Source organism: Podarcis gaigeae (assembly GCF_964106915.1).
Source record: "Podarcis gaigeae genome assembly, chromosome: 7".
Taxonomy (NCBI): domain Eukaryota; kingdom Metazoa; phylum Chordata; class Lepidosauria; order Squamata; family Lacertidae; genus Podarcis; species Podarcis gaigeae.
Genome location: NC_139683.1, coordinates 55,865,616 through 55,887,664, shown reverse-complemented (window position 1 = coordinate 55,887,664; position 22,049 = coordinate 55,865,616). Strand labels below are relative to the sequence as shown.

Below are 22,049 nucleotides of genomic sequence, written 5' to 3'. Positions count from 1 at the left end.
AGGAATGTACATTCAACAGCTCCTCAGAGTGATCTTCGCTGCTCAAGCCAAGTGAGCCAATGAGGTGCGCAATGAGTGAGCCAAACCTGTGAATCTCGCCCAAGCTGTGCCTTGTTTAGAGCATGAACCATAGTCCTACTTCTTCCTTACCAGGTAATACCAACAGAAAGAGGCTTTAAACCCCATGCAGAACAACAACAGTGTTTACCTGACATTGAAGCAGGAAGTATAGCCTGACCAACAAGACCTTGTGGAAGCAAATTTTGGTCAAACTGGCCTGTCAGAACAGAATTATTCATGATGAAAACATTGGGATCTGTTGAGGATGAATTAAGAAGGTTTACTGGCTGTAGTCCCTCAACCGGAGTGCGAGGCGCAGGCTTCCTGGCCTTCTTGGCCTCTGGTTTAAAGTGACACTGTATGTGGGTCTTCCTCCGTCCAGAGGTTCGAAACCTCAAGTCACAGTGAGGGCATTTAAAGGGTTTTGCTCCAGTATGTAAGCGCATATGCACTTTCAGGCTACCTTTTGTAGAAAATGAATTGCTGCATACGTGACAACTGAAGAGTTTCTGACCTGGAGAGTAAGAAAACAGTCTGTCAGGTGAAAATAAAGATCCTATGACCCACTGCAATTCTGTTGAGCCTGTACACTGTCAAACATTGTGTCAGAAAATTGTGTCCCTACATGTTCCTGTCTTCTGTTCCCCATCCACTTTCCACGTAGAAAGTAAGAAAATGAACAAGGACATATATTTCAATGTAGGATGTCCCTGAACTTATGGTTTAAAATATGAACAGTTGTATTAAGGGTTTAATACAAAAGTTTTGCACAAGACTGATATTTAGCTGATAAGAGCTCCACATAAACAAATAAAAATAATTAAGGATGTACTGTGATCGCAGTATCCAAAGTCATCTCCCACAAATGCAGTGATTTCAAGAAAACAGCTCCACCTGGCTTGTTGAAATTGCAGCATGCTTTCAGTGTGTGGCAAACTGCTAGAAATACGCATGCACATCCTGTCTGGGGAGGGGAAATGGCAGTTCCACACTAGTGATGGCTGCATATGTATAATGGATTATTTTTCCTCAATGGATTTTCCACAGTAAAAAAATATATCTGATTAATATTTTTTTAAGTACAGGCTGCCATTTTGATGACAATGACATCAGGTGGACAGTGAGAAAAGCTAACATGCAATAGCAGCACCTGTTCCACAATAAACCTCCTTCTGGAAGCACCCTTCAACACTGAAATCAACAACCACCCACTGCTGTAATATTTCATTAAAAACCCAAACATCCCAGCCAGATTATCATCCTAAAAAATTCAAGTGTTTTGATGTTCCTGGGGTTTTTTTCACCTGCACATTTCATTGGAGAGTTGGAATTATAAAACATTTTGCTTACCTGTGTGTGTTTTTACATGGCAATCCAGAGTAGACTTTACAGTAAAACTCTTTCCGCATTCATCACATTTATATGGTTTTTCTCCCGTATGGATACGCACATGCCTAGTCAAAAATAGTTGTTCTTCAATTAATATATGCTTATGCGAATACTACATGCTTATCAATGTCTGCTAGCCAACACCAATGTTTACAAAGCAATTAAAACATCTAGGTCTAAAAAAATTGAGGAGCATTGAAATGTGGTTTTCTAAGCAAGTTGGAAAAACATATTTGGAAACATTTTCCAAGTCCAATTATACAAGCTTTTCATAAAATGGTTGCAATCCAGGAACTGCTTTAATTTATTTAAAACATTCCTATACCACCCCTCATCGTATCAGATACCAGGGTGATATACAACGATATAGACAATAAGGTATTTGAAACCCATTACAATTAAAGACTAACATCAGCAACCATAATGAAAGATAGCAAATTAACATGTATTAACTTGTGCTGAAAAAACTAATGCAGGTACCAGGTGGAACTTTTTAGGGAGGGCATTCCAGAAACAGGGCACCATCACTGCGATGCCTCCCATGCCATATTGCAAGCTACATTTGAAGCTCCTCCACATTTCAGAAGTGGATCCAATGTGATATGAACAGCTGCTACTAAGAAATCAGTTAATAAACAACTTGGCATGCAATAAATAGTGGAATTCTTTAGACTGTGGCCAGAATGATTAAAAGTATGCTGCAAAAATAACGTGCTTCGTGTGTATTCTTTAGCTTTGAGGGTGGCAGGCCTTCTTACCTGACTAAATCACTAGGTTTTTTAAAGCTTTTTGGACAGTAAGTACAACAGTTGGCATATTTTGGCTCAGCTTCCATTTCTGCTTGCTTGTCTTTGATTTCACTAATTCTGTCCTTTTCTGCAGCAGATTGGACAAGAACTTTTTCAGAAACAGTTGCGCTTTCTTGTGGCCTGATTTTTGCAAGTTCTGCTGTTTCTTCCTCTGTGAAAGTGATAACACCAGGTCTAGATTTTCTAGAAGATGTTCTTTCAGAGGTCTCATCATCATCTTCTGCATATTTCAATAGAGAAACAATAACATGTTATAGAATACTTTTAGAGGCCCATTAAAATTATCAAACAACCTCCGTGAACATCACACTGTTTAAATATCAAAGTGATTATTCACACATATGGGGAAAAAACTCACCTCCTCCTGCTGTTTCTCCACCTGATACTGCCGTTGAAGACACAGTTTGATGCTTTTTCATGTGCTTTTTGCAGTGAACAGTAGTTCTGAAACTTTCATCACAAAATGGGCACTTGTATGGTTTCATGCTCATGTGAGTTGCCATATGTCTAGTAAGGCTTCCATTAGTAGTAAAGGATGTATTGCAAATGCTGCAACTGAATGCTTTAACTCCTGAAGGAAAAAGGACAAATAGGCTTTCTGGTGATCTAACAGAAAATGTTCAACAATGAGTCAGATTTAAGGTGCAATTCCAAGCACATAGCAGCACTTGCTTTCAATTTGTTATCAGAAACGTGTTGATAGTCACTAATTATTATTATTATTATTATTATTATTATTATTATTATTATTATTATTATTATTATTATTATTTTATATTTTTATCCCACTCCTCTTCCAAGGAGCAGAAACAATGACTGGCCCAAAATCATGGAATCAGCTTTATAGCTGAGTGGGGAATGAAACTGATTCTCCCCATTTTTAGTCCAGCATTCTAAACACCACACCATATGCTCTAATTTAGACCATTTTAAAAGGCTGTTCTACCAATAACCATTACCCATGTCAGATGAATGGGATCTCCATATCAGAGGCAGAATACTTTGAATTCTGGAGATGGTAATGACTTATGTGCTTTGCTTTGGACTGCTTAGTAGCCACTGTTGAGAACAGAAAGCCAGACTACATGAACTTTGGTTTAATTCAGGAGGAAATTCTTATACTGTCATGCTCTTCTTTTGGACACAGGAGAATTACAAGGTTTAAAATGACTTGCAAAAGAACCAGATATTACTACTGCTTTCTCACCTGTATGTGTCTTCTCGTGAGATTTAAGAACCCCAGAAGAAACAAATCCTCGTCCACACAAATGGCATTTATAAGGCTTTTCTCCAGTGTGAGAACGTACATGCTGCTTCAAGTGGCTGGATTTCTTGAAACCCTTGTTGCAATATTCACACCTACAAAAATGGAAGTTCAATTGAAATGAAATGAAAAGTCAACTTTGATGACGGCCTGTAAATAAATATGACATGTCATTGCTTCCTGGTTTACTGCTAGCAACAAATGATATTATTATACAGAGTTGTAGTTCATGAATTTATGACTTAAATGTTTCCCAGTGACATATATTCAGCCCATAAACCAATTTACATTGCAAATCTGTTTTTGCTCAGAAGTAAGTCCCACTGTGTTCAGTAAGAGAGTGGACTTTTCCTTTCAACAGCTACATAAGAATGGCCAATTGCAAAGTTCAAAAAACCTGTAAGAACGCTTGCTTTGATCTTCATTATCTTCCAGAAACTGAGAGCGTTGAGGATGCAGCTCAAGTTCTTGTGACTGATCTTGAATTAGGCGGGTGGTCTGGGAAGCAAATATTAATTTTTCAGTTGTCAATACAATACTAAAATTAACTCACTTAAACATGTAACAATGATGGCTAAACTCTACATTTAACCAAGCAGCGTTGTGTGGCAATAAAATGGCCTACTCCTAAAGGAAGCTTGTCTTTAGCAAAGGTGACAGACTCTTTATTCGTCTTCTTTTTAACTCTATTTTGCTGTTGCAGGTGGTGACTTTAGAACAGCTGACGTCTCAAAGGTCCAGTCACCATTTCCATTTCCCCCAAATGTCCTGGCATTACAGGTCATTGTGGGGAGGCAAAATGTTCAATTGTTGAAGAGGTACAGTTCTTCTCTCTGAAGCAGCAATATATGACCTAAGAATGCAAGTTCCACAAAGCTAAAAAAAACCTACAAACCTTTCAAGTAAATACTTACTACATTAATAGCATCTGGTGCAGAAACCTGAAGTAGATTTGGTTGGTGGTAGCTTGTTGAAAGAGCTTGGGATTCAAGGGTGCTTGAATCTTGAAGCTGCTGTACTGCTGGAAATTGATTTTGCTGACTGTAGCCATCATTAACAGTAAAACCTACCAAAAGACAAATGAGAAAGCCTTATTAGGTGTGAGGTTATTGGATTGTTTTGGTTTTTTATTATGTATTTTGTGTTTTTATATTGTGATTTTATCTTGTGAAGCACCCTGAGACCTGCATTTATAGGGTGATATACAAATTTAATAAAGAACAATTTATTAATTATTATTATTATACAGTACATAACTCACACTCATCCATTACAATGCAAGCAACTCGCTTTCTGCAAACTATAACAGCTCAACAGTACGATTCACCTAGCAAGAAGAGATGTAAGGAAAACCTTGTACCAATTTTTAATCGTAGATACATAGATTTTTAAATCATAGATTGAACATGCCTTTGCAAATTAATAGATCCTAAAATCCCTGTCCTCCTTGCCATGGAAGGTCAGGGATTTGGAGTCATGATAGTGGCACCAAAATGATATGGAATTTGTAGAGCTTAATCCTAGGTGTTGCTGAGACATAAGCCAATAGGATCAAACCATAGCTAATAAACAACAAAACAATGGTAACTTATGGAAAGACAATAATAATTTCATTTTCATCTACAAGAAAACAGCAAAAAAAAGAAACTTTATTGGCATCCAATAAACAGGTACAGCAATAAGGATACTTACCCCCAAGTTTGCCTTCTTTTCAACTATGTTCTCCACAAAACACAATTTGAAGTTTCCTTTAAAAGTTTCAATTAGCTCAGAGCCATTCAGATTCTGAATTTAATGTTATGTGGACATGTGTCTAACAGGTTGACCCAGCTTCCTTTAACTACGTTGGTTTCACAAAAATGTAAGACTCAGTACAAACAATAACAGCATAAACATTATCCCAAACTAATTCCTATTCCACTATATTTGTGCCTCTTCAACATGAAGTTATTTGCTCCTCTCATAAAATTTATGTTATACCAATACTTCACATTGAAAAAAACAAGAAGTTTAACTGAATCTACCGCTTCTCTTCTTTCATGGGAAGAAATGAGTTATAAAGACTCTTCTTAAAAACAAAAACAAACAAAAAAACCCCTTAAAAGAATCAAGTCTTCAAAAAAGTCCCAACTCCTATGGTTGTAATTCGTGGGCAATCATTTAATGTTATCCTGATTCTAATTTTTAAGCTGTATTTTAATCAATTGTTTGATGGCGTTTTAATGTATTTGATATTTGATGTTAGCCACCCTGAGCCCGGTCTTGGCCGGGGAGGTCGTGGTATAAATAAAAATTTACTTACTTACTTACTTTAAAAGAATCCTTCCAAAAGAATTTAAAAATTATAATGTAGCACCTTAGAGATCAACTGAGTAGTTTTAGGTATAAGCTTTCGTGTGCATGCACACTTCTTCAGATACTCTGAAACAGAAGTCATCAGACCCCTATATATAATGAGAGGGAGGGGAGGGAATGGGTGGTTGGCTAATGGGTATGGTAGGTCTGTTAGTGACTGTTAGTGACAGTTGGTCCCACAAGAAAAAGAAAAACCAAAAGATTTTTTTTAAACGGACAGTACGTAAAGGACCAAGAATCGTTTTAGCCTGTGTAATGGAATAAGAATCCAATATTGCTGTTCAGACCAGGTCTCTCCATATTTTCAGTTTAGTGATAAGTTGTAATTCAGCAACTTCTCTTTCAAATCTATTCCTGAAATTCTTTTGTAATAGGACAGCCACTTTGAGATCTTGTATTGAATGTCCTGGGAGACTGAAGTCTCTGTCTCAAGCTCTGGGAGGAAGACCTTTCATAGCCTACAGACAGCCACCCAATCTTAAATTCCTCCTCACCCACAATAATATAGCAACCAAACTTAATATGGAAACTGGTACCAGAGCCTGCAATAAACCCAGATGCCAACTTTGTTGCCACATACACCTGGGTAGTCCCATTACCGGCCTCAATGTTCTTAGCAAGGTGTTCCTCAAATTCTTTTTTTAAGCATCCCTTACACTTGCACTTCTTTTGCCAAAGTTTATATTCCTTTTTGTTCTCTTCATTTAGACAAGACTTCCATTTTTTTGAAAGAAGCCACCATCCATCACAACCACTGACTCCATTTCAGAACTATCTACCAGGCATTCTAGGGGATAGGTATATGTTCCTAATGATCAAATTGCCCACCGCCAGGATCTCTCCACTCCACCCCCCAGAGAAATATCCTTAGCACAAGAGGATAGCTGCTCATCCCCCAAAGAATGAGTCCCTTCCTAAGGAGTTGTTTCCCTTTTCCTCAGAGTGATGTTCTCCTTTCCCCAAGACCCTCCTTCTCCCTGACAGCAGGGGAACTATCATCATGGAAGGACAATGCAACTATAATGTAAGACTTTCATTTTCCTATCTTACTAGTAAAAAAAACACCTAAGTTAAACACATGTTTCTTTATATATGTTGTTGTTTAGTCGTTTAGTCGTGTCCGACTCTTCGTGACCCCATGGACCATTCTTTATATATACCTATACATATATACATTCTATACATATATACATTATATATATATATATATATATATATATATATATATATATATATATATATACACATTATATATGCAGGTTTTGGTGTCCTCGGGTGTCTTCCCGTGTAAAAGTTGGGGTGTCTAGGCGACGTTTCGACGAGGTCTCACTCGTCATCTTCAGGCTGGTGCTTTCGGCTTCTTGTTACTGGAACAGAGCGGGATCTCAATGTTTGAGTTCCTATAAATACTGTAGAGGGGGTGTGGTGTCTAGCCTCCAATGTTCTGGGCAGAGAGGAAGTTCCCAGGCTAGTGTGCCTTTTCTTCTTTTGTTCCTTAATTACTTGAGAGATACCTTGAGTGATTTCTTGAGTGATATCCTGAGTACCACTTAGGTGGGTCATTAGGTGTGGATTAGTTGCTAAAGTCTTTGTGTCTTGACCTCTTGAACTTTGTGAAGAGTTTTCCTGAGAAGATGGCTGTATTGCACTTAGTTGTGCTTTGGCTTGGCTTCGTGTGTAGGGGCGAGCTGTGGTTTTGTGGCTTGTGTCAGCCAGATCTGTGTAGGGATTGCAGGGGGGTGCAGCACCCCCTGCAATCCCTACACAGATCTGGCTGACACAAGCCACAAAACCACAGCTCGCCCCTACACACGAAGCCAAGCCAAAGCACAACTAAGTGCAATACAGCCATCTTCTCAGGAAAACTCTTCACAAAGTTCAAGAGGTCAAGACACAAAGACTTTAGCAACTAATCCACACCTAATGACCCACCTAAGTGGTACTCAGGATATCACTCAAGAAATCACTCAAGGTATCTCTCAAGTAATTAAGGAACAAAAGAAGAAAAGGCACACTAGCCTGGGAACTTCCTCTCTGCCCAGAACATTGGAGGCTAGACACCACACCCCCTCTACAGTATTTATAGGAACTCAAACATTGAGATCCCGCTCTGTTCCAGTAACAAGAAGCCGAAAGCACCAGCCTGAAGATGACGAGTGAGACCTCGTCGAAACGTCGCCTAGACACCCCAACTTTTACACGGGAAGACACCCGAGGACACCAAAACCTGCATTCCTGTACCCGTGAAAATCTACGAAAGCACATACATTATATATATATATATATATATATATATATATATATATATATATATATATATATGAGATTTAAAATTTCTGAATGGCTCCAGGAACATCAAATAACCTTCAAAGAATAGGAAATCTGTAGAGAGCATTCCAAGTAAAATAGAAATATTCTACAATACAGATTTAAAACCATGCTTTGTCTAGCATTACTTAATATCTTCCATTTCCATGAGATGAATAAAACAGAAAACTTTCCTAAAAAAAATAATTAAACCTGTAGTTTCACAAATTAGATTGGCTCTGAAACTCCACTCAATCAGTTTCACAAGAACCAACCTTTTTCTGTAGATGTGGTGTTCTGGAACTGCAGTCACTGTGCAGCTGAATGCTGTTGAAGCTTTCAAACATTGCAAAAACATACTCATAGGTCACTTTGAAAAGTATTATTTAGACATTTACTAACCTTGTGATAATGCTTGCTGATCAAATGATTGCTGTGCTATAGTCTGCTGCTCAAACTGATTCATATTTTCTTGAAGTGCATGTTGGGATGTCACAAATCTATCTGGAAATGAAATGAAATGTGAAAAATGAACATAAGATTTTACTGCAGTCCATTAAATTTCAGCTTTGTATTCTTGCTATAAAAAAGCATGCCTAGGCACTCTGTTGTGGTACCCATAACCCAGGTTTAAGGTATCATTTAGCTTCTAGCTGTCACATCTGTTTCTAATACCGATCATGTTCAATGAACGAGCTGCAGCTTGGGTCTAATGTGACTTTCTTTCTGCAATGAAAGGAAGGTTCACAGAAAGCCTGAAACTTATACTGAGTTGAGATTTGTCCCCAATAAATGATGCATTAATAAGACCATTCATATCACCACTCAGCTACTGCTGCAGCTTTGCACAGTAGACTCGCAAAAAAAATCAGGTTCATTAAGCCTAATCACAACATTTAAGGATAGCTGCTAAACAAATTTCCCTTTAAACTCACCGTATTTTTCGAAACCATAGGGCGCACCGGACCATAGGGCGCACCCAGTTTTTAGGGGGGGAAATCAAGAAAAAAAAATTCCCCCCCAGCCCCAAAGAGCAACGTACAGGCTGCACACAACCTCTCCCTGCCGGAGGGGTTGCGCGCAGCTATAGAAGAAGGCAAGGCAGCGAGCGGGATGAATCCCGCTCGCTGTTTTGGCTTCCCCTTTAGCCCCGTGCAGCCTCTCCTTGCCGGGAGATGCTGTGCAGGGCTAAAGAATCCATAGCCCCGTGCAGCCTCTCCCTGCCGGAGGGGTTGCGCGCAGCTATGGCACAAGCCTGCATTCGCTCCATAGGACGCACACACATTTCCCCTCAATTTTTGGAAGGGAAAAACTGCGTCCAATAGAACGAAAAATATGGCATTTACCAATCTTTTCTACTACATTTACCTTCCTCTTGACCAAGTGGTTGATCAGTCAACTGTGGCCTCAGTTCAGTTTCCTCAGAGTCCACAACCTGCTGCTGGTCCAAATCTAAAATAGTTTCTTGATCTGTTGTGACAGCTTCAGTTTGCTGCAGCTCTTCACTTTCAATCTCAACTTGCATCTGAGTAGAAACATGAATGCTCTGCTGATCTACTGTTGTATCATCAATCGAAGCAGCTTGCTGGTGCTGTTGCAGCTGTTGTGCAAGCTCATACCTAACAAAACATGAGGTTGACAAGAGGAGCATCTTTTAACTGTGCGTATATCTAAAAAACCTCAGCATAACAAAATAACTTAGTCTGTATTTGACTACCTTACTATCTTCCTTCAATCATAGCAAATTTCCATTCTGCTCACCTGCAACAAAATATTACTTACAAAATGGGCACCATGTTGCTGTGAGCTGCAAGGACAACTGGTGGCATTGACACACAATGTTAGCTGAACATTGAGATGGGTCCTACACTACGTGGAGAAGTCCCGGACCCAACATAGCTACATTTTCCTACTCCACCACCCCAGAAAATACATCTGTCAAGGGTCCTCTGTGCCCCAATATAAAATTGCAAAATAACACTAGACTGGAGACAGGAGCAAGCACTGGACAAAGGGAGATGCTACAGTTGTCCAGCCTAGTGCTTCCCTACCCAGTGATAGGCCTTGAACATGTTTTTTTTAATAGTAGTATCAATGTGTAACTGCTGGGGCCCTGACCCTTGCATGACCAAGCCAAATGCTGCCACCATGCTAGCCCTAATCACTCATTTAGAAGTTGGTTAGGAATTCATTATTGGCACACTGAGAAGACCCCTTAAAATTTCAAAACTGAAAAGGTTGGCTGCCCAAGCAGACAGTAGCAAGACAAGATCAAGTGCCCGTAGAAAGCATACAGTTAAAACGCACGTACCTGTGAGTTTTCATGTGTTTTTTGCAGTTTAATGAGGTTTTGAACGTTTTCTGACAATATGGGCACATATATGGTCGAAGGTCATTATGGATGCCCATATGCCTCCTTAAACTCCCGCCAGTTGTGAAAGCCCCGTTGCATATTAGACACTTGAAAGCTTTCAATCCTGTGTGTGTTCGGATATGTGCTTTCAATACTCCAGCAGACACAAAGCCTCTTCCACACTGAGAACATTTGAATGGTTTCTCACCAGTATGTGATCTTAAAAAATAAATAAATGCCAAAGTGTGACGGAAGGAAGAGCAAATGTTCAAGTTCAAGATTATTAATGATCAGGTGGAAGAGGGGCGCTCATATAACTGTTCCCAAGTCAGCAAAACTGATTTGTAAGTATTTTATTATACGTTCACAGTAGGACCTGCAACAAAATGCTGCTGTTCCAAGTTTCAAGCCATTCCAACCCACCCCCTCCACCCTCCCCCACAAAGCATCAGCCAGCGTTTTGTGCCCACTGAACATGTTTGGTCCTCACTTAACTGTTTTGATGTTTCTTCTCTCCCTTACAGATTTTTTTCTGAAGGGTGTGTGCATGTGCACATGCTTCTGTAAAGCTCTGGCTTCCCCCAATCTTACTAGTGTGTTCCTACTATGTGTAGATGGTGCCAATATAGCCGCATACAAATAAGTACTTGGAGAATGAGTTTGTTATTAGTATATAGTCATACTAAATTACATTATAACAGCGGTTTTTTAAATATATAAACCTAAAAGTAATTATTTATTTTATAGCTATAATTATTTCCAGTTACAGGGTTGAACCCATAAATTTGTTGCTACCTAGCCCAAGTTATAAACATGATGCTGTACTTTTATAAATTATTTTATCATTACTGCTGATTGTTAAGGAAGAATCAGTGGTTCAAAGGGAGTAGGGTGGAATAAGCTAGGCATAATGCATCATGATTTGGGGTGGATCTAAACTTAGGGGTGCTGAGCACTAGCATATAATAAAATTATATGATGAAATAATTACATTATTATACCATCTATTTATTTTAATATATTTATCTAATTTGGGTATACAGGGCACCTCACTATTCGCAGGACAAAGTCAGCACTATTTAGGGAAGTGAAGATTCCCTCTTAATCTCACAAATAAAAAAAAATACACTCTCCCGCAGCTCTGTATTTTGTGCTTTCTAAACCTTAATGTTCTATGCCTTTGGAACGAAGGTGAAATAGCAAGTATATTGGCAGTATAGCAGCACGGGACAGATGTGAGAATACAGAGAAAGAACTATTTCCTGTTCTTTAATTTTTAGAACATTCTCTCAGCCACCCACATCTTTGCTCTTGCATTTACCGTATATGCTGTTTAAGATGGCAAGACTTTTTATATGCTCTATGACAGTAATAACATTTATATGGCCTATCCGCTTCATTCACAAAATTATTATTGAAGTAATTTTGGAAGAACTGGCTATTTCTTGGGATTGGCTGGATAAGACCTGTATAGAGAAGGAAAGAAAAAGATGGATCAAACTGAGACAGTTTCAAATACTGAAACAATTGTAACACCTAACAGCAGCTGTTTTCAAATGGTCATGCTCTTAGCTTAAGAAACTGAAATATGGACAAACTTCAGCCGCCCATAACTGCTTTGCTGTTCACATGAATGGTGCAGCATTTCAGGAACCACACTTCCTATGGTTAAGGGCTTCCAAAACAGCCAGAATACTGAAGCCGTCTTTAAATCATGGCTTCGTGTTCTGGATTGCTTAGAAGTAATTAACCATAATTCCCAGTCTGAATGCAATGAGAAGCTCTGGTTAACTGAGGCTTCCTGGCATGATTACATGTTTATAAGAAGGGAGGAGTAACATAGTTGCAAGCAGGTGCCTGACCTTTGTACCTATCTCAGCATATTAAGCCAAGATCCTGATTGTCCAAATACAGCCATATTCTTGCTCCTAAATGAAATGCAATTATAAATAAAATGTAATTATTGTAATTATACCCCTCCTTCCACTTCATATGGAGAAAAGAAGACACCATTGTTACTTTAGCTTATGTGAATGTTAAAACTTAAAACACTCTTTAAAGCCTTAAATATATTCCTGTGTGTCTATCTAAGGAAATGTTTTCCTTTTTTTAATAAACAAACTAGCTATCAGAAGGTACCAGCTTAATTTTGCAAAGACCTGGTAGTTATTTACACTATGCTATTTAAAATCTCAGATGAACAACAGGCTGAGAACAATTATGCTGAAAATGTAGAATATTTCTTTGCTTGTATATCTTCGCTGCATGAAATTTTAAAAACTACTACGTATCATCTTTCAGCTTTTCACACAATTACAGGCATACAAATCTGATTTGTTCCATGAACCACATACTGAGCTTGTGTTATAAGTGTAATGCTGCAAGTCATGATAACTACATTACTGCAGCAGACACTGTGCTCTATCCAAAATGTCTCTTTAACCCAGTGTTTCCCAACCGGTGTTCCGCGGCACACTAGTGTGCCGCGAGACGTTGCCTCGTGTGCCGCTTGGGAAACACTGCTCTAAGCGAGAGGGGACTCTGCTCAGGCTGCATCCGCCGTGCGCGAGGGAGGCGCTTCCTCTCGTGAGGGAGGCGAGAAGAAGGGAGGCGGGGCCGAGCAGGCGGATTGGCCCGGCGGCGGCCGTGACGTCACCCTGCGCGCGGCGGCAGATTCGAAACTCCTCAGGCGCAGGCGCGGCTGGAGCAGGAAGGCCGCTCTGCTTGAGAGGAAAGAGAGGGAGCCGCCGCCGGCGGGATGAAGAACACCGTTCCGCGGAGCACCGTGAAGAAGCTGCTGAGCAAGCACAAGCCGCACTTGCCTCAGGGTCTTACTGCTCACCCGCCTCTGTTTCCTTGCTGTGCTTGCTCAAACGGAACAAAGAGCAGGGAAAGCCCCTCCCCTCCAGGCAAGCAGGCAGGAGGGGGAGAGAGAGAGAGAGCGTGCGAGCTGGCTGGCTTGGGTGAGTAGGTGAGGGAAAACTTTTGCCTTCCTTTCCTCCCTCCCCGTTATACCCCTCTCCTGCATTCTTAGCCAGCTGCTTCTCTGCACACCCCTCTCGTGCTCCTTGTCCGTTCTGTGTTTTTCCTTCCCTCCCCACTTAAAATGTGGTTTAAAAGCATGGATCCACATGGATCCTCAGGATCTTTGCATTGGGTCACCCCAAATTCACCAACAGATCACATAGCATGTCCATGGCTACAGCCTGCCCTCCAAAAATCACGCACCCACTGTTGCCTGGGGCTGCAGTGGTGCAAAAATGTGGTTACAAAACATGGATCCACAGGGATTCTCAGGATTTTTGCATTGGGTCACCCCAAATTCACCATCAGATCACATGTCTGTGGCCACAGCATGAAGCACAAAAATGATACATCATTAATATTCACTGCCCACGGCGGCAGCCAATCGGCTGCCGCAAAGGGCGGGCCCTCACAGGTTCACTGAATAAAGTATTTTATAATTTTTCATATTTCTGTTTACTTACTATTTCATAATAAAGTAATTATAAAATACTTTATTTGTGTTTATTTGATTCCTATTAAAGAGAGTTACTTTATATATAGTCAATATAGGCACAGAGTTAATTTTTTAAACATTTTCTAATGGTGGTGTGCCTCGAGATTTTTTTCATGAAACAAGTGTGCCTTTGCCCAAAAAAGGTTGGGAAACACTGCTTTAACCGAATCAATGACTCAGAGGACTACAAAGTAAGCTACATGCCTAATTACATAACAGCTTTCACAGTAATGACCATCAAAACACAATCAACAAGCATTTTCCTCAGGCATCTCTTTGGTCAACCGGGAATCCTGGTTTTTAGTTTTATTCTAAAGCTAAAAAGTAAGACTTTATGCAAGCAAATCATACTGTGCACACTTTACCTAAATCTGTGATGAGTATAGGTTCTTGCAAAGGGATATCAGGTACTGGAACACTTGTCTTCCCTGTACGAAACTTTGCAGGTTTACGCTGATGCCTCATCTTTCTTAGTTCCGTGTGTTTAAAATGAGAGGCAATGTGTGTTTTTCTGTGACCAGAAGTTCGGAACTTTTTATCACAGTGTGGGCAAGCAAAAGGTCTAATACCTAAAAAAAGAATAGCGTATTATGTGTTTAATATTCTACAGCTTCGAAAGCAAGACGAAAGAGTAAATGTATTTCTTGACCTCATCTAGAAACTTTCCCCTTTACAGCCTCTATACATAATTCAGCATGTGAAATATGTCTGTGTGATAAAGTCTGTGCGAAATAAAGTCTGTGTGATACTGATGTCCTACCGGTGTAGGACACTGAGTTCATATGCAATATTTGAACTTGCACACTTCTTCCTGCTCCTCTTCCATGCTCCAAAACATTTACTACCCAATCCAGCTCTACCTAAACATAGCTAAATGAGATGAGTTACACCTGACCGTGGGTGGCAATACACATCCAAAAGCAACATAGTACAGCACTGGCAATATCCACATTTAAATAATACTGCACATGTTACAGGATGCTTATTCAAATCACATCTTAAATACAACTACTGTCCCAGTCAAACACTGACATATAACCAATCTGTGGTGGAACACCAAAATTTCATCCATCCATCTGTCTTTCTACCACATGTTATCCATACATAACATGCAATATAAAGTCAATCTATAGTCCCAATTTTGTCATTTAAGGATCATGCATTATTGGGCTAATACATGTGAAACTTAAGGTGAAAATCACTTGAGAATCAGTTATATATTACAGCCAAAACCAATGAAGAGTTTTACTTTTACGGCATCTTAAGGACTAGTAAATTAGAGGATAAGCAAAAACAAAGTTCTGTTGTATTTTCTGCAAAAGAATAACATGGCAACTCTTCTGTAAAATTTTATGAACAGTGCGCATGAAGGCAATGTGGGTTGAGTCAATACAATTTCACTGCCTCACCCTGCTTTGGTTAAAATAGACATGCAGATGAAGCTCCTGACATTTAAAAAAAAAAAAATTAACATCCCTTGCTAAAGTGAGAACTTGGCAAGATTTCAAACCTGGAAGTCGAAAATATTTGAAGTTTTTCATATTACTGATTAAAACTGTAAAAAAACAAACAAACTGAGGGAAAAATATTTTCAGATTTCTTGCTATTTAATCAGATAAAATGTCCTGCATGTAAAAGGCACATAAGCAACTTTCAGTAAGACTTTCCGATTCCTAAGGAAGTTCTCTCAGTATTACGAAAAGATAAATGTGACAGCTTACCTGTATGTAAGCGAATATGCACTTTTAAACTTCCTGAGGTAGAAAAGCTCTTCATACAGTACTGGCACTTAAAAGCCTTAATGCCGGTATGTGTTTTAATGTGTGCTGTGAGGGTGCTCTTCACAGCAAAGGCCCGGAAACACTGCGGACATTTGAATGGCTTTTCATGAGTGTGAATGCGGATGTGTCTCACTAGATCACTGGGCTTTTTAAATTCTTTAGAACAATATGGACAAATATGCCATCGTATTCCATTTTCCTCACGTATGGTACCTGAAATATAATTTTAGAGATCACAGAAGTACACATTTTACTACTTAAAATACTATTAATACAACAGTCTCAGAAAGAGAAGTCAGAATTTGAAAAGGAGACTCAATATTAAATTATGGTAAACAAAGTGAAGGCATCTTCCATTTCCCTTTAGTCACGGCTCTTCTCAGATTTAAACAAAATTGTAAGTACAAGAAACTAGCTTTAATCACAATATTAGATTAAAATAAAACAAGCAACGGGAAATAAATGGAACTAGATTATACAGTGAGGTTTTCTTTAAACTGATCAACTGCCCTAAATAAATTCTATTGGAAAAATGTATTAATTAAGAGAAGGTGTTTAATATATTTGGAAAGAGTAGAATATTCAAGTAGCACTGTTTTTTATGGGTAAGATAGTTTAAGGTGTCATAACTCTCCTCAAAAGTGGCAAACGGAGGGGAATTGACTGAAGGGCATGTGTCCTGCACAGGTAAGATTTTAACGGTTCCATTAATATGCTTAGTTTTAGAGCGTAAGATGGAAATGGGAATTGGTTTTAGAAACTAAGAAAAGGTCTGGCCAGAGGACTAGCCTGTGAGTTAATAACTACAAGGAATACAGTCTTGACTAAGAGTTAAAAAGTGAACACCTCTAAGAGATGTTTGGTGATTATATTTACTTTACAATGGGGAGATGTGTGGAAGCCCTAAGGAGGACGTGAGGAGACCTACTGGACCTCACCAGCTAAAAATAGTCTGTCAGTTGTCACTGAGAATGTCAAGCTTAAGACCTTGCTTGAGCCCATCTTCAAGAAAAACCAGAACATGGGAACTGAGGTTACAATGGGTCTGAATCCTTTGCTACATGTGAAGAGCACATTAAGAGTTATTTGTTCTGCACAGTGCAAGAATTACCTAACCTTCTCATGGAAAAAGGGAGATTGGAATTTTTCTAGCCAGAAAGTTAGGGTACCCAAGTCTTGGGAATACTGGGATTAGAGTCGTGTCTGGTTATGAGGAGTTAGTCCCTGGTACACATTGGCAAGACCAAGAACCCAGAATGTGATCAACTCACCCCTCCTGGACTTCTAGGACAAGGGGACTAAGTTTACAAGACTGGTAAACTACACCCAACCTCATATTTTCACCCATCTAATCTTCCACCCGATTCTCCAAGAGGACAAGAGATTGGCTCCAATGAGGAAGCAGAAATTGCATCCTGGTCCAATCCCCAGCCAAGTTGTCTTCAAAGAACCTGACTCCTAGTGAATTGAAAGGACCCAGTATCTGTTCCACGGGATGGTGACAAGAAGGAAAAATGGATGGGATAAACAATAATAAATGGTATTATATAGTGAACAATTTCATTATTACCAGGTAGAAACTGGGATTTTTTCTTCAGAACTCTTTTTTCCTTTTTCTCTACTTTTTCTGGATTTTCTTGCTCTTTAATTGGTTCTGGATTGCTAGTGTTGACTTGATTCTGAACTTCTGCATTTTCATCCTGACTTGAAGGAGTCTTGTTTTCACTGCAGTCTGCATTTGTTGAAACTGGGATTGAAGACAGCCCACTGTTTTCCAAGGCTTGCTAAGACAAACATAATGAATTAAACTGAGCGCATGATTCATAAATACGTGACCAAAGGTTTTGGCAAGAATGCAATAAGTCAACTATACAAAGAATTATATTTTGACTATTTTGAAGTCTTCAGATAACTTTTTTTTTTACTTGTGAGAAAAAAAAATCTGAAGTCAACGGTCACTTGTTATATTAGAAGCAATATTTAGAATCTAACAAATGCAGCATCCTCTCTTTCAGAAAATCAGAGCAGAAATCCTAACAATTTCAATCCATTACCCAATGGAATTTTGTCAAACTAGAGGAACATTCTCTGTTTGCAAAAAGCTACAGCTTTACCAGGTTTAATTAGCACTGCTTTTTTAAAAGAAAAATTGTCATATAATGCCACTATTTTAAAAAACAAAATTCCTACATTTACCTCTTTTTTTATTAAAGCTGACTGTTCTGGACACCGAAGAATGGAGAATGAAGCTCACTGGAAAAAGTACTTAGCAGTTGCTATTGCCATTCCCTCAAGAATGCTCTAGGGACAGAGGAGTCTTGCATCAAGCAGTAATTTTCTATGTTTACCTCAGCTACTGGGAATCAAACACAGCAAACACTAGGGCAGAGATGGGAAGCCTTTCAGAGGTTGTAGATCTACGATTCCCATTGACCATGCTGGCTGGAACTGATGGGAGCTGAAGTCTAACAACTGGAGGACCATCCACTCCTTTATTACTGTGTTAGGATGAAAGCAGTCATGGACCACTCACCATAGCCTAATGTATCTAGTACTCTTTTCTCCACATGTGACTCTTCTCAGCTCCCAGCACAATCTAGCAGAGTGAAGTTAAGAGGTGATTTGACGCAGTATAGGGAAGACATACCCCACCCAGCCTACTAAATTTTAGGAAAGAGTAGGTAAGGTTCCAAAATAGTTTTTTACCCTACCTGCAAAATGTCTCTGTTTATTCCCACAGCCATACTGAGTTGCTGACTAGGTTGCTGAGACTGATTATTTTCCACTGGCTCTGACAACTCAAGCAGTTGCTGAATGACGTCAGTTACAGACTGCTGACCTTGATGTCCTGCCACTGAAGTTACTGGATTTTCTGTCTGTTGACAAAAGAGATGTCGTCTTAAATATACAAATGTCATTTGTAAAGGAATTAAACAATACAAAACATTTGGAATGTAACTGTTTGTTGTTTTTTACAGGACTGGCCTACTTATGTACTGTACAGTAATCCCTATATTAAGAGCAAGTATTTCAAAAGTGTCATTCATGAATAGCATTCAGAAACAAATGAAAAACCAGTGTGGATCATATAACAACCGAGCAAAATACTCCAACAAACTGTTACCAGTCAGAAAAGGTTTAGTTATAAATGAATAAATGAAAGTTTGTAGAATGCCCATAAGAGGATTGAAGCTTTGCACGATACTGATCTGGCTGTAACTTGTGTTAATGAAAGACGTGAAATTAAGACTGTACAGATAACCTTGTTGTCTTAAAATCAAGCTATGGAGGCTCAACCATTTACTTTCTGGACATAAGCTGGGTCAATACAAAAAAGGTTTCAAAAGTTCTAGTTCAACTACCACTATGAATGTACTGATCAACTTCAAGCAACTTGGGCTATCTAGAAAAATGCACATATGGTCCCCGCCCCCAAAGGATGTACATTAATGAATAATGAGCCTTAATTTATTACCCTATATAAACGTCAAGTCTGAAAGACCAGTTCATTTCTAACTACACAATATCTGGAATAATGAGAAAGTATGAAACTGAACTTGCAAGCCAATAATTTCCAAGGTACTGCAACAATAACATCCAGCATTCATTTCTGTTGTGCATTCATATTAGCATGCTCTTCCCCTTTGGGAACCAATTAATCCGCCAACTGGTTAAATATTTGCAGAAAAAGTGCAAAATATAGAAATATATAAAAATAAAATAACTACGAAAGAGGCGATAAGATATCAATTTACAGGTCTAATTTAAATTATAAAATTATCCTTCTGTAAGGGTGGATACACAAACAAAAGTTCAAGAAGTTCAAAGAGGACAGATGCATCTATTTTGAATATCTATTTATTAAATTTTTATCAATAAGCAGGGTGGATAAAAATCAGTATTAAAATAAAATGTGTTGGGAGGAAAAATCTTTCTAAAGATAGTTTTCTATTTAAGTTACATTATAGTCCAAAGGCTATTCATCTGGAAATAAGGTTTTGTTTTAAGTTTTTCATGTGTACTAAAACTCAGTCTGTTTTTTTAAAAAACAAAACAAAAAACGTTTAACCACATCAGTTAACAAACATGGATATATATGCTATAATGTTATTGCTTTAGTTAAATAAATTGTTTAAATTGTAATTAAGGAAATGATTATTTTTCTCCTTCCAATAAAGTACAACAGAAAAGTTGTCCAAATATAAAGTTAACTTATTAAACCTCACAATAATTTCATAATTATCTATGTATTTCTAACAGTATAACCAAATCAGTAATTTTTGATATAAATGTAAAAACTACTCTGAAAATTTATTATTACAAAAATGAAACCGTCCTCTGGTTGTAAATATTAAGATTATATCAGCAAGAATGAGTCTTTCTGTAAAAAAGAGAAAGATTTAAATCAAGTCTTACTGACTAGTGATTTAAACCGTGATTTAAATCAATCTGATTTAAATCAAATCCACCCTGTCAATAAGTATTAAAAAGCTAGCAATAGCAATGCTTTTCTACTTTCACACCAAGCACACTGGCCCCATTCCAGAAATGCTCTTATACAATCTTAGCTACATGAGCATCAACCTCTTATTCCACCACAATGCACACACCCAACATTCCTGAGGTTCCTGAGGTTCTTTTCCAGGATCTGAGCCTTTGGTGGCAGGCCCTGTTCTGTGAAGCTCCCATCTAATCTTCAGCAGAAGTTATGTCTTCATTTAGATATCTTTCAAAAGCTATGTTTAGACAGAACTTTGCAACATTTCTTTCTTTCTTTCTTTCTTTCTTTACCGACAAGTATTTGCTGATGTTATTATAGCCTTGTTTATATGTTGTATGCCACCTTGCTATATTTTTATGGAAGTGTGGTATAGATACTTGAAAGTAAATAAATAAAAATCGGCATACAATACTGACTCTGACAGCATTAGCCACCTATTTAGGTTTGGCTTCAGCCCCATTCCATGAGAGAATCGCCCTTATTGTGTGACTACATGCACCATGCAAGTGCACACTCTGCGAACCCTGGCAACAGGATCACGACATTCTTTTCCCACTGAATTATCATCCCCTATTCTTGCAAGCTGCACAAAAATTACCCTTACAAATGATTAAAATAGGGTCCTAAGGTGGAAACGCACAGCATAAAGTTCTTTGAAGTCTGTAAAGTAGCTTGCAACATCTTTGAACTGTTTTACGGAGATGTAATAAACTTTGTAGCACAATCCACAATGTGGAAAATTTTGCAAGATATGTTTTACCATAACAATGCAACACAATTAAGCTAAGAATTAGAATACTCACATTCTTCCATTTATTATCAACAGGCTGTAGCAAATTAACTGTTGCTAAAGTCAGAGGCTGAGCCACAGAATCCTATGAAAAAAGAATAGAAGCATTAACTGTACAAAAATAAAATATGCAAATCTAAAATTTTATACTGCCACTGCCAATTAATATCAAGCAAAACAGTATAATGCTTTTTTTAAAAAAAGTATTCAATTACACAGAAAAACATATTCTTAAATCACATTTTTTAATTTACACAGCTACTTCAGTTGTATTATTTTTCTAGCAATTAAGATACAAAACCCTGATTTTCCTCTTTAGCATATACCTGATTACTGGATATAAGTGGCACTTAAATGAATAAGGGCAACTGCTGGTAACTAATCTATTAAAACTCAAGCAAGATAATGGCTAATCAAATTAAAGTATACACTTAGCTGTTTCCTTTTATTTTAGCCACAAGGACATTACTGCATAAAATTGGTTTTGTTAAATTTTTGAATTCACAATGTTCTTTTCTTTAAATTAGTTTCCTTAAGGGGACAGTTTATGTCAATATCCACAATGACCAGTTTAAGATGCAGCAGATCTCAGACTCAACCAGCCCCTAAAAGGGGTGTGGCAGGGGCAGGACCAGAGAGAAGGGTTAGGCTGCATCCTAAGCCCATTCAGCTCAGTCACATGACCTGGCAAACCAGCATGGAACACTAGTTTAAAGGATTGATTTCCCTCTGCCAGGCTTCAGTACAGCCAAAGCAGTAGCCCCGCTGCTGAACAGGGTTTGGATCTGGTGTAACTTGGTTTTGGGCCAGCTTTTAGTGCACTGGATTTCTCCCTAAGTGCATTTTAGCTAGAAAGGAAGAAATATTCTGCATCTGACATGAATATTAAAGAGAAAGGCAATGTGTGACTTTAACACAAT

The 22,049-nt window shown here is 38.5% G+C and overlaps 1 protein-coding gene across 5 annotated transcripts in view; it reads right to left on the bottom strand.

Moving 5' to 3' along the window:
- Positions 1 to 22,049, bottom strand: part of ZNF236 (zinc finger protein 236) — a 47,379-nt gene that overhangs the window by 12,550 nt on the left and 12,780 nt on the right. For all 5 annotated transcript variants that reach the window (XM_083746856.1, XM_083746858.1, XM_083746857.1 and 2 more), the window contains exons 8-23: positions 21,143 to 21,214; positions 18,550 to 18,714; positions 17,409 to 17,622; positions 15,779 to 16,051; positions 14,423 to 14,626; positions 11,859 to 12,003; positions 10,496 to 10,756; positions 9,553 to 9,803; positions 8,587 to 8,688; positions 4,437 to 4,588; positions 3,920 to 4,020; positions 3,466 to 3,617; positions 2,617 to 2,829; positions 2,208 to 2,478; positions 1,411 to 1,514; positions 209 to 574 (exon numbers count right to left, since the gene is read on the bottom strand). In XM_083746856.1, the coding sequence (XP_083602982.1) occupies positions 209 to 574; positions 1,411 to 1,514; positions 2,208 to 2,478; positions 2,617 to 2,829; positions 3,466 to 3,617; positions 3,920 to 4,020; positions 4,437 to 4,588; positions 8,587 to 8,688; positions 9,553 to 9,803; positions 10,496 to 10,756; positions 11,859 to 12,003; positions 14,423 to 14,626; positions 15,779 to 16,051; positions 17,409 to 17,622; positions 18,550 to 18,714; positions 21,143 to 21,214 (3,046 nt within the window). The remainder of the gene's footprint in view (positions 1 to 208; positions 575 to 1,410; positions 1,515 to 2,207; positions 2,479 to 2,616; positions 2,830 to 3,465; positions 3,618 to 3,919; positions 4,021 to 4,436; positions 4,589 to 8,586; positions 8,689 to 9,552; positions 9,804 to 10,495; positions 10,757 to 11,858; positions 12,004 to 14,422; positions 14,627 to 15,778; positions 16,052 to 17,408; positions 17,623 to 18,549; positions 18,715 to 21,142; positions 21,215 to 22,049) is intronic.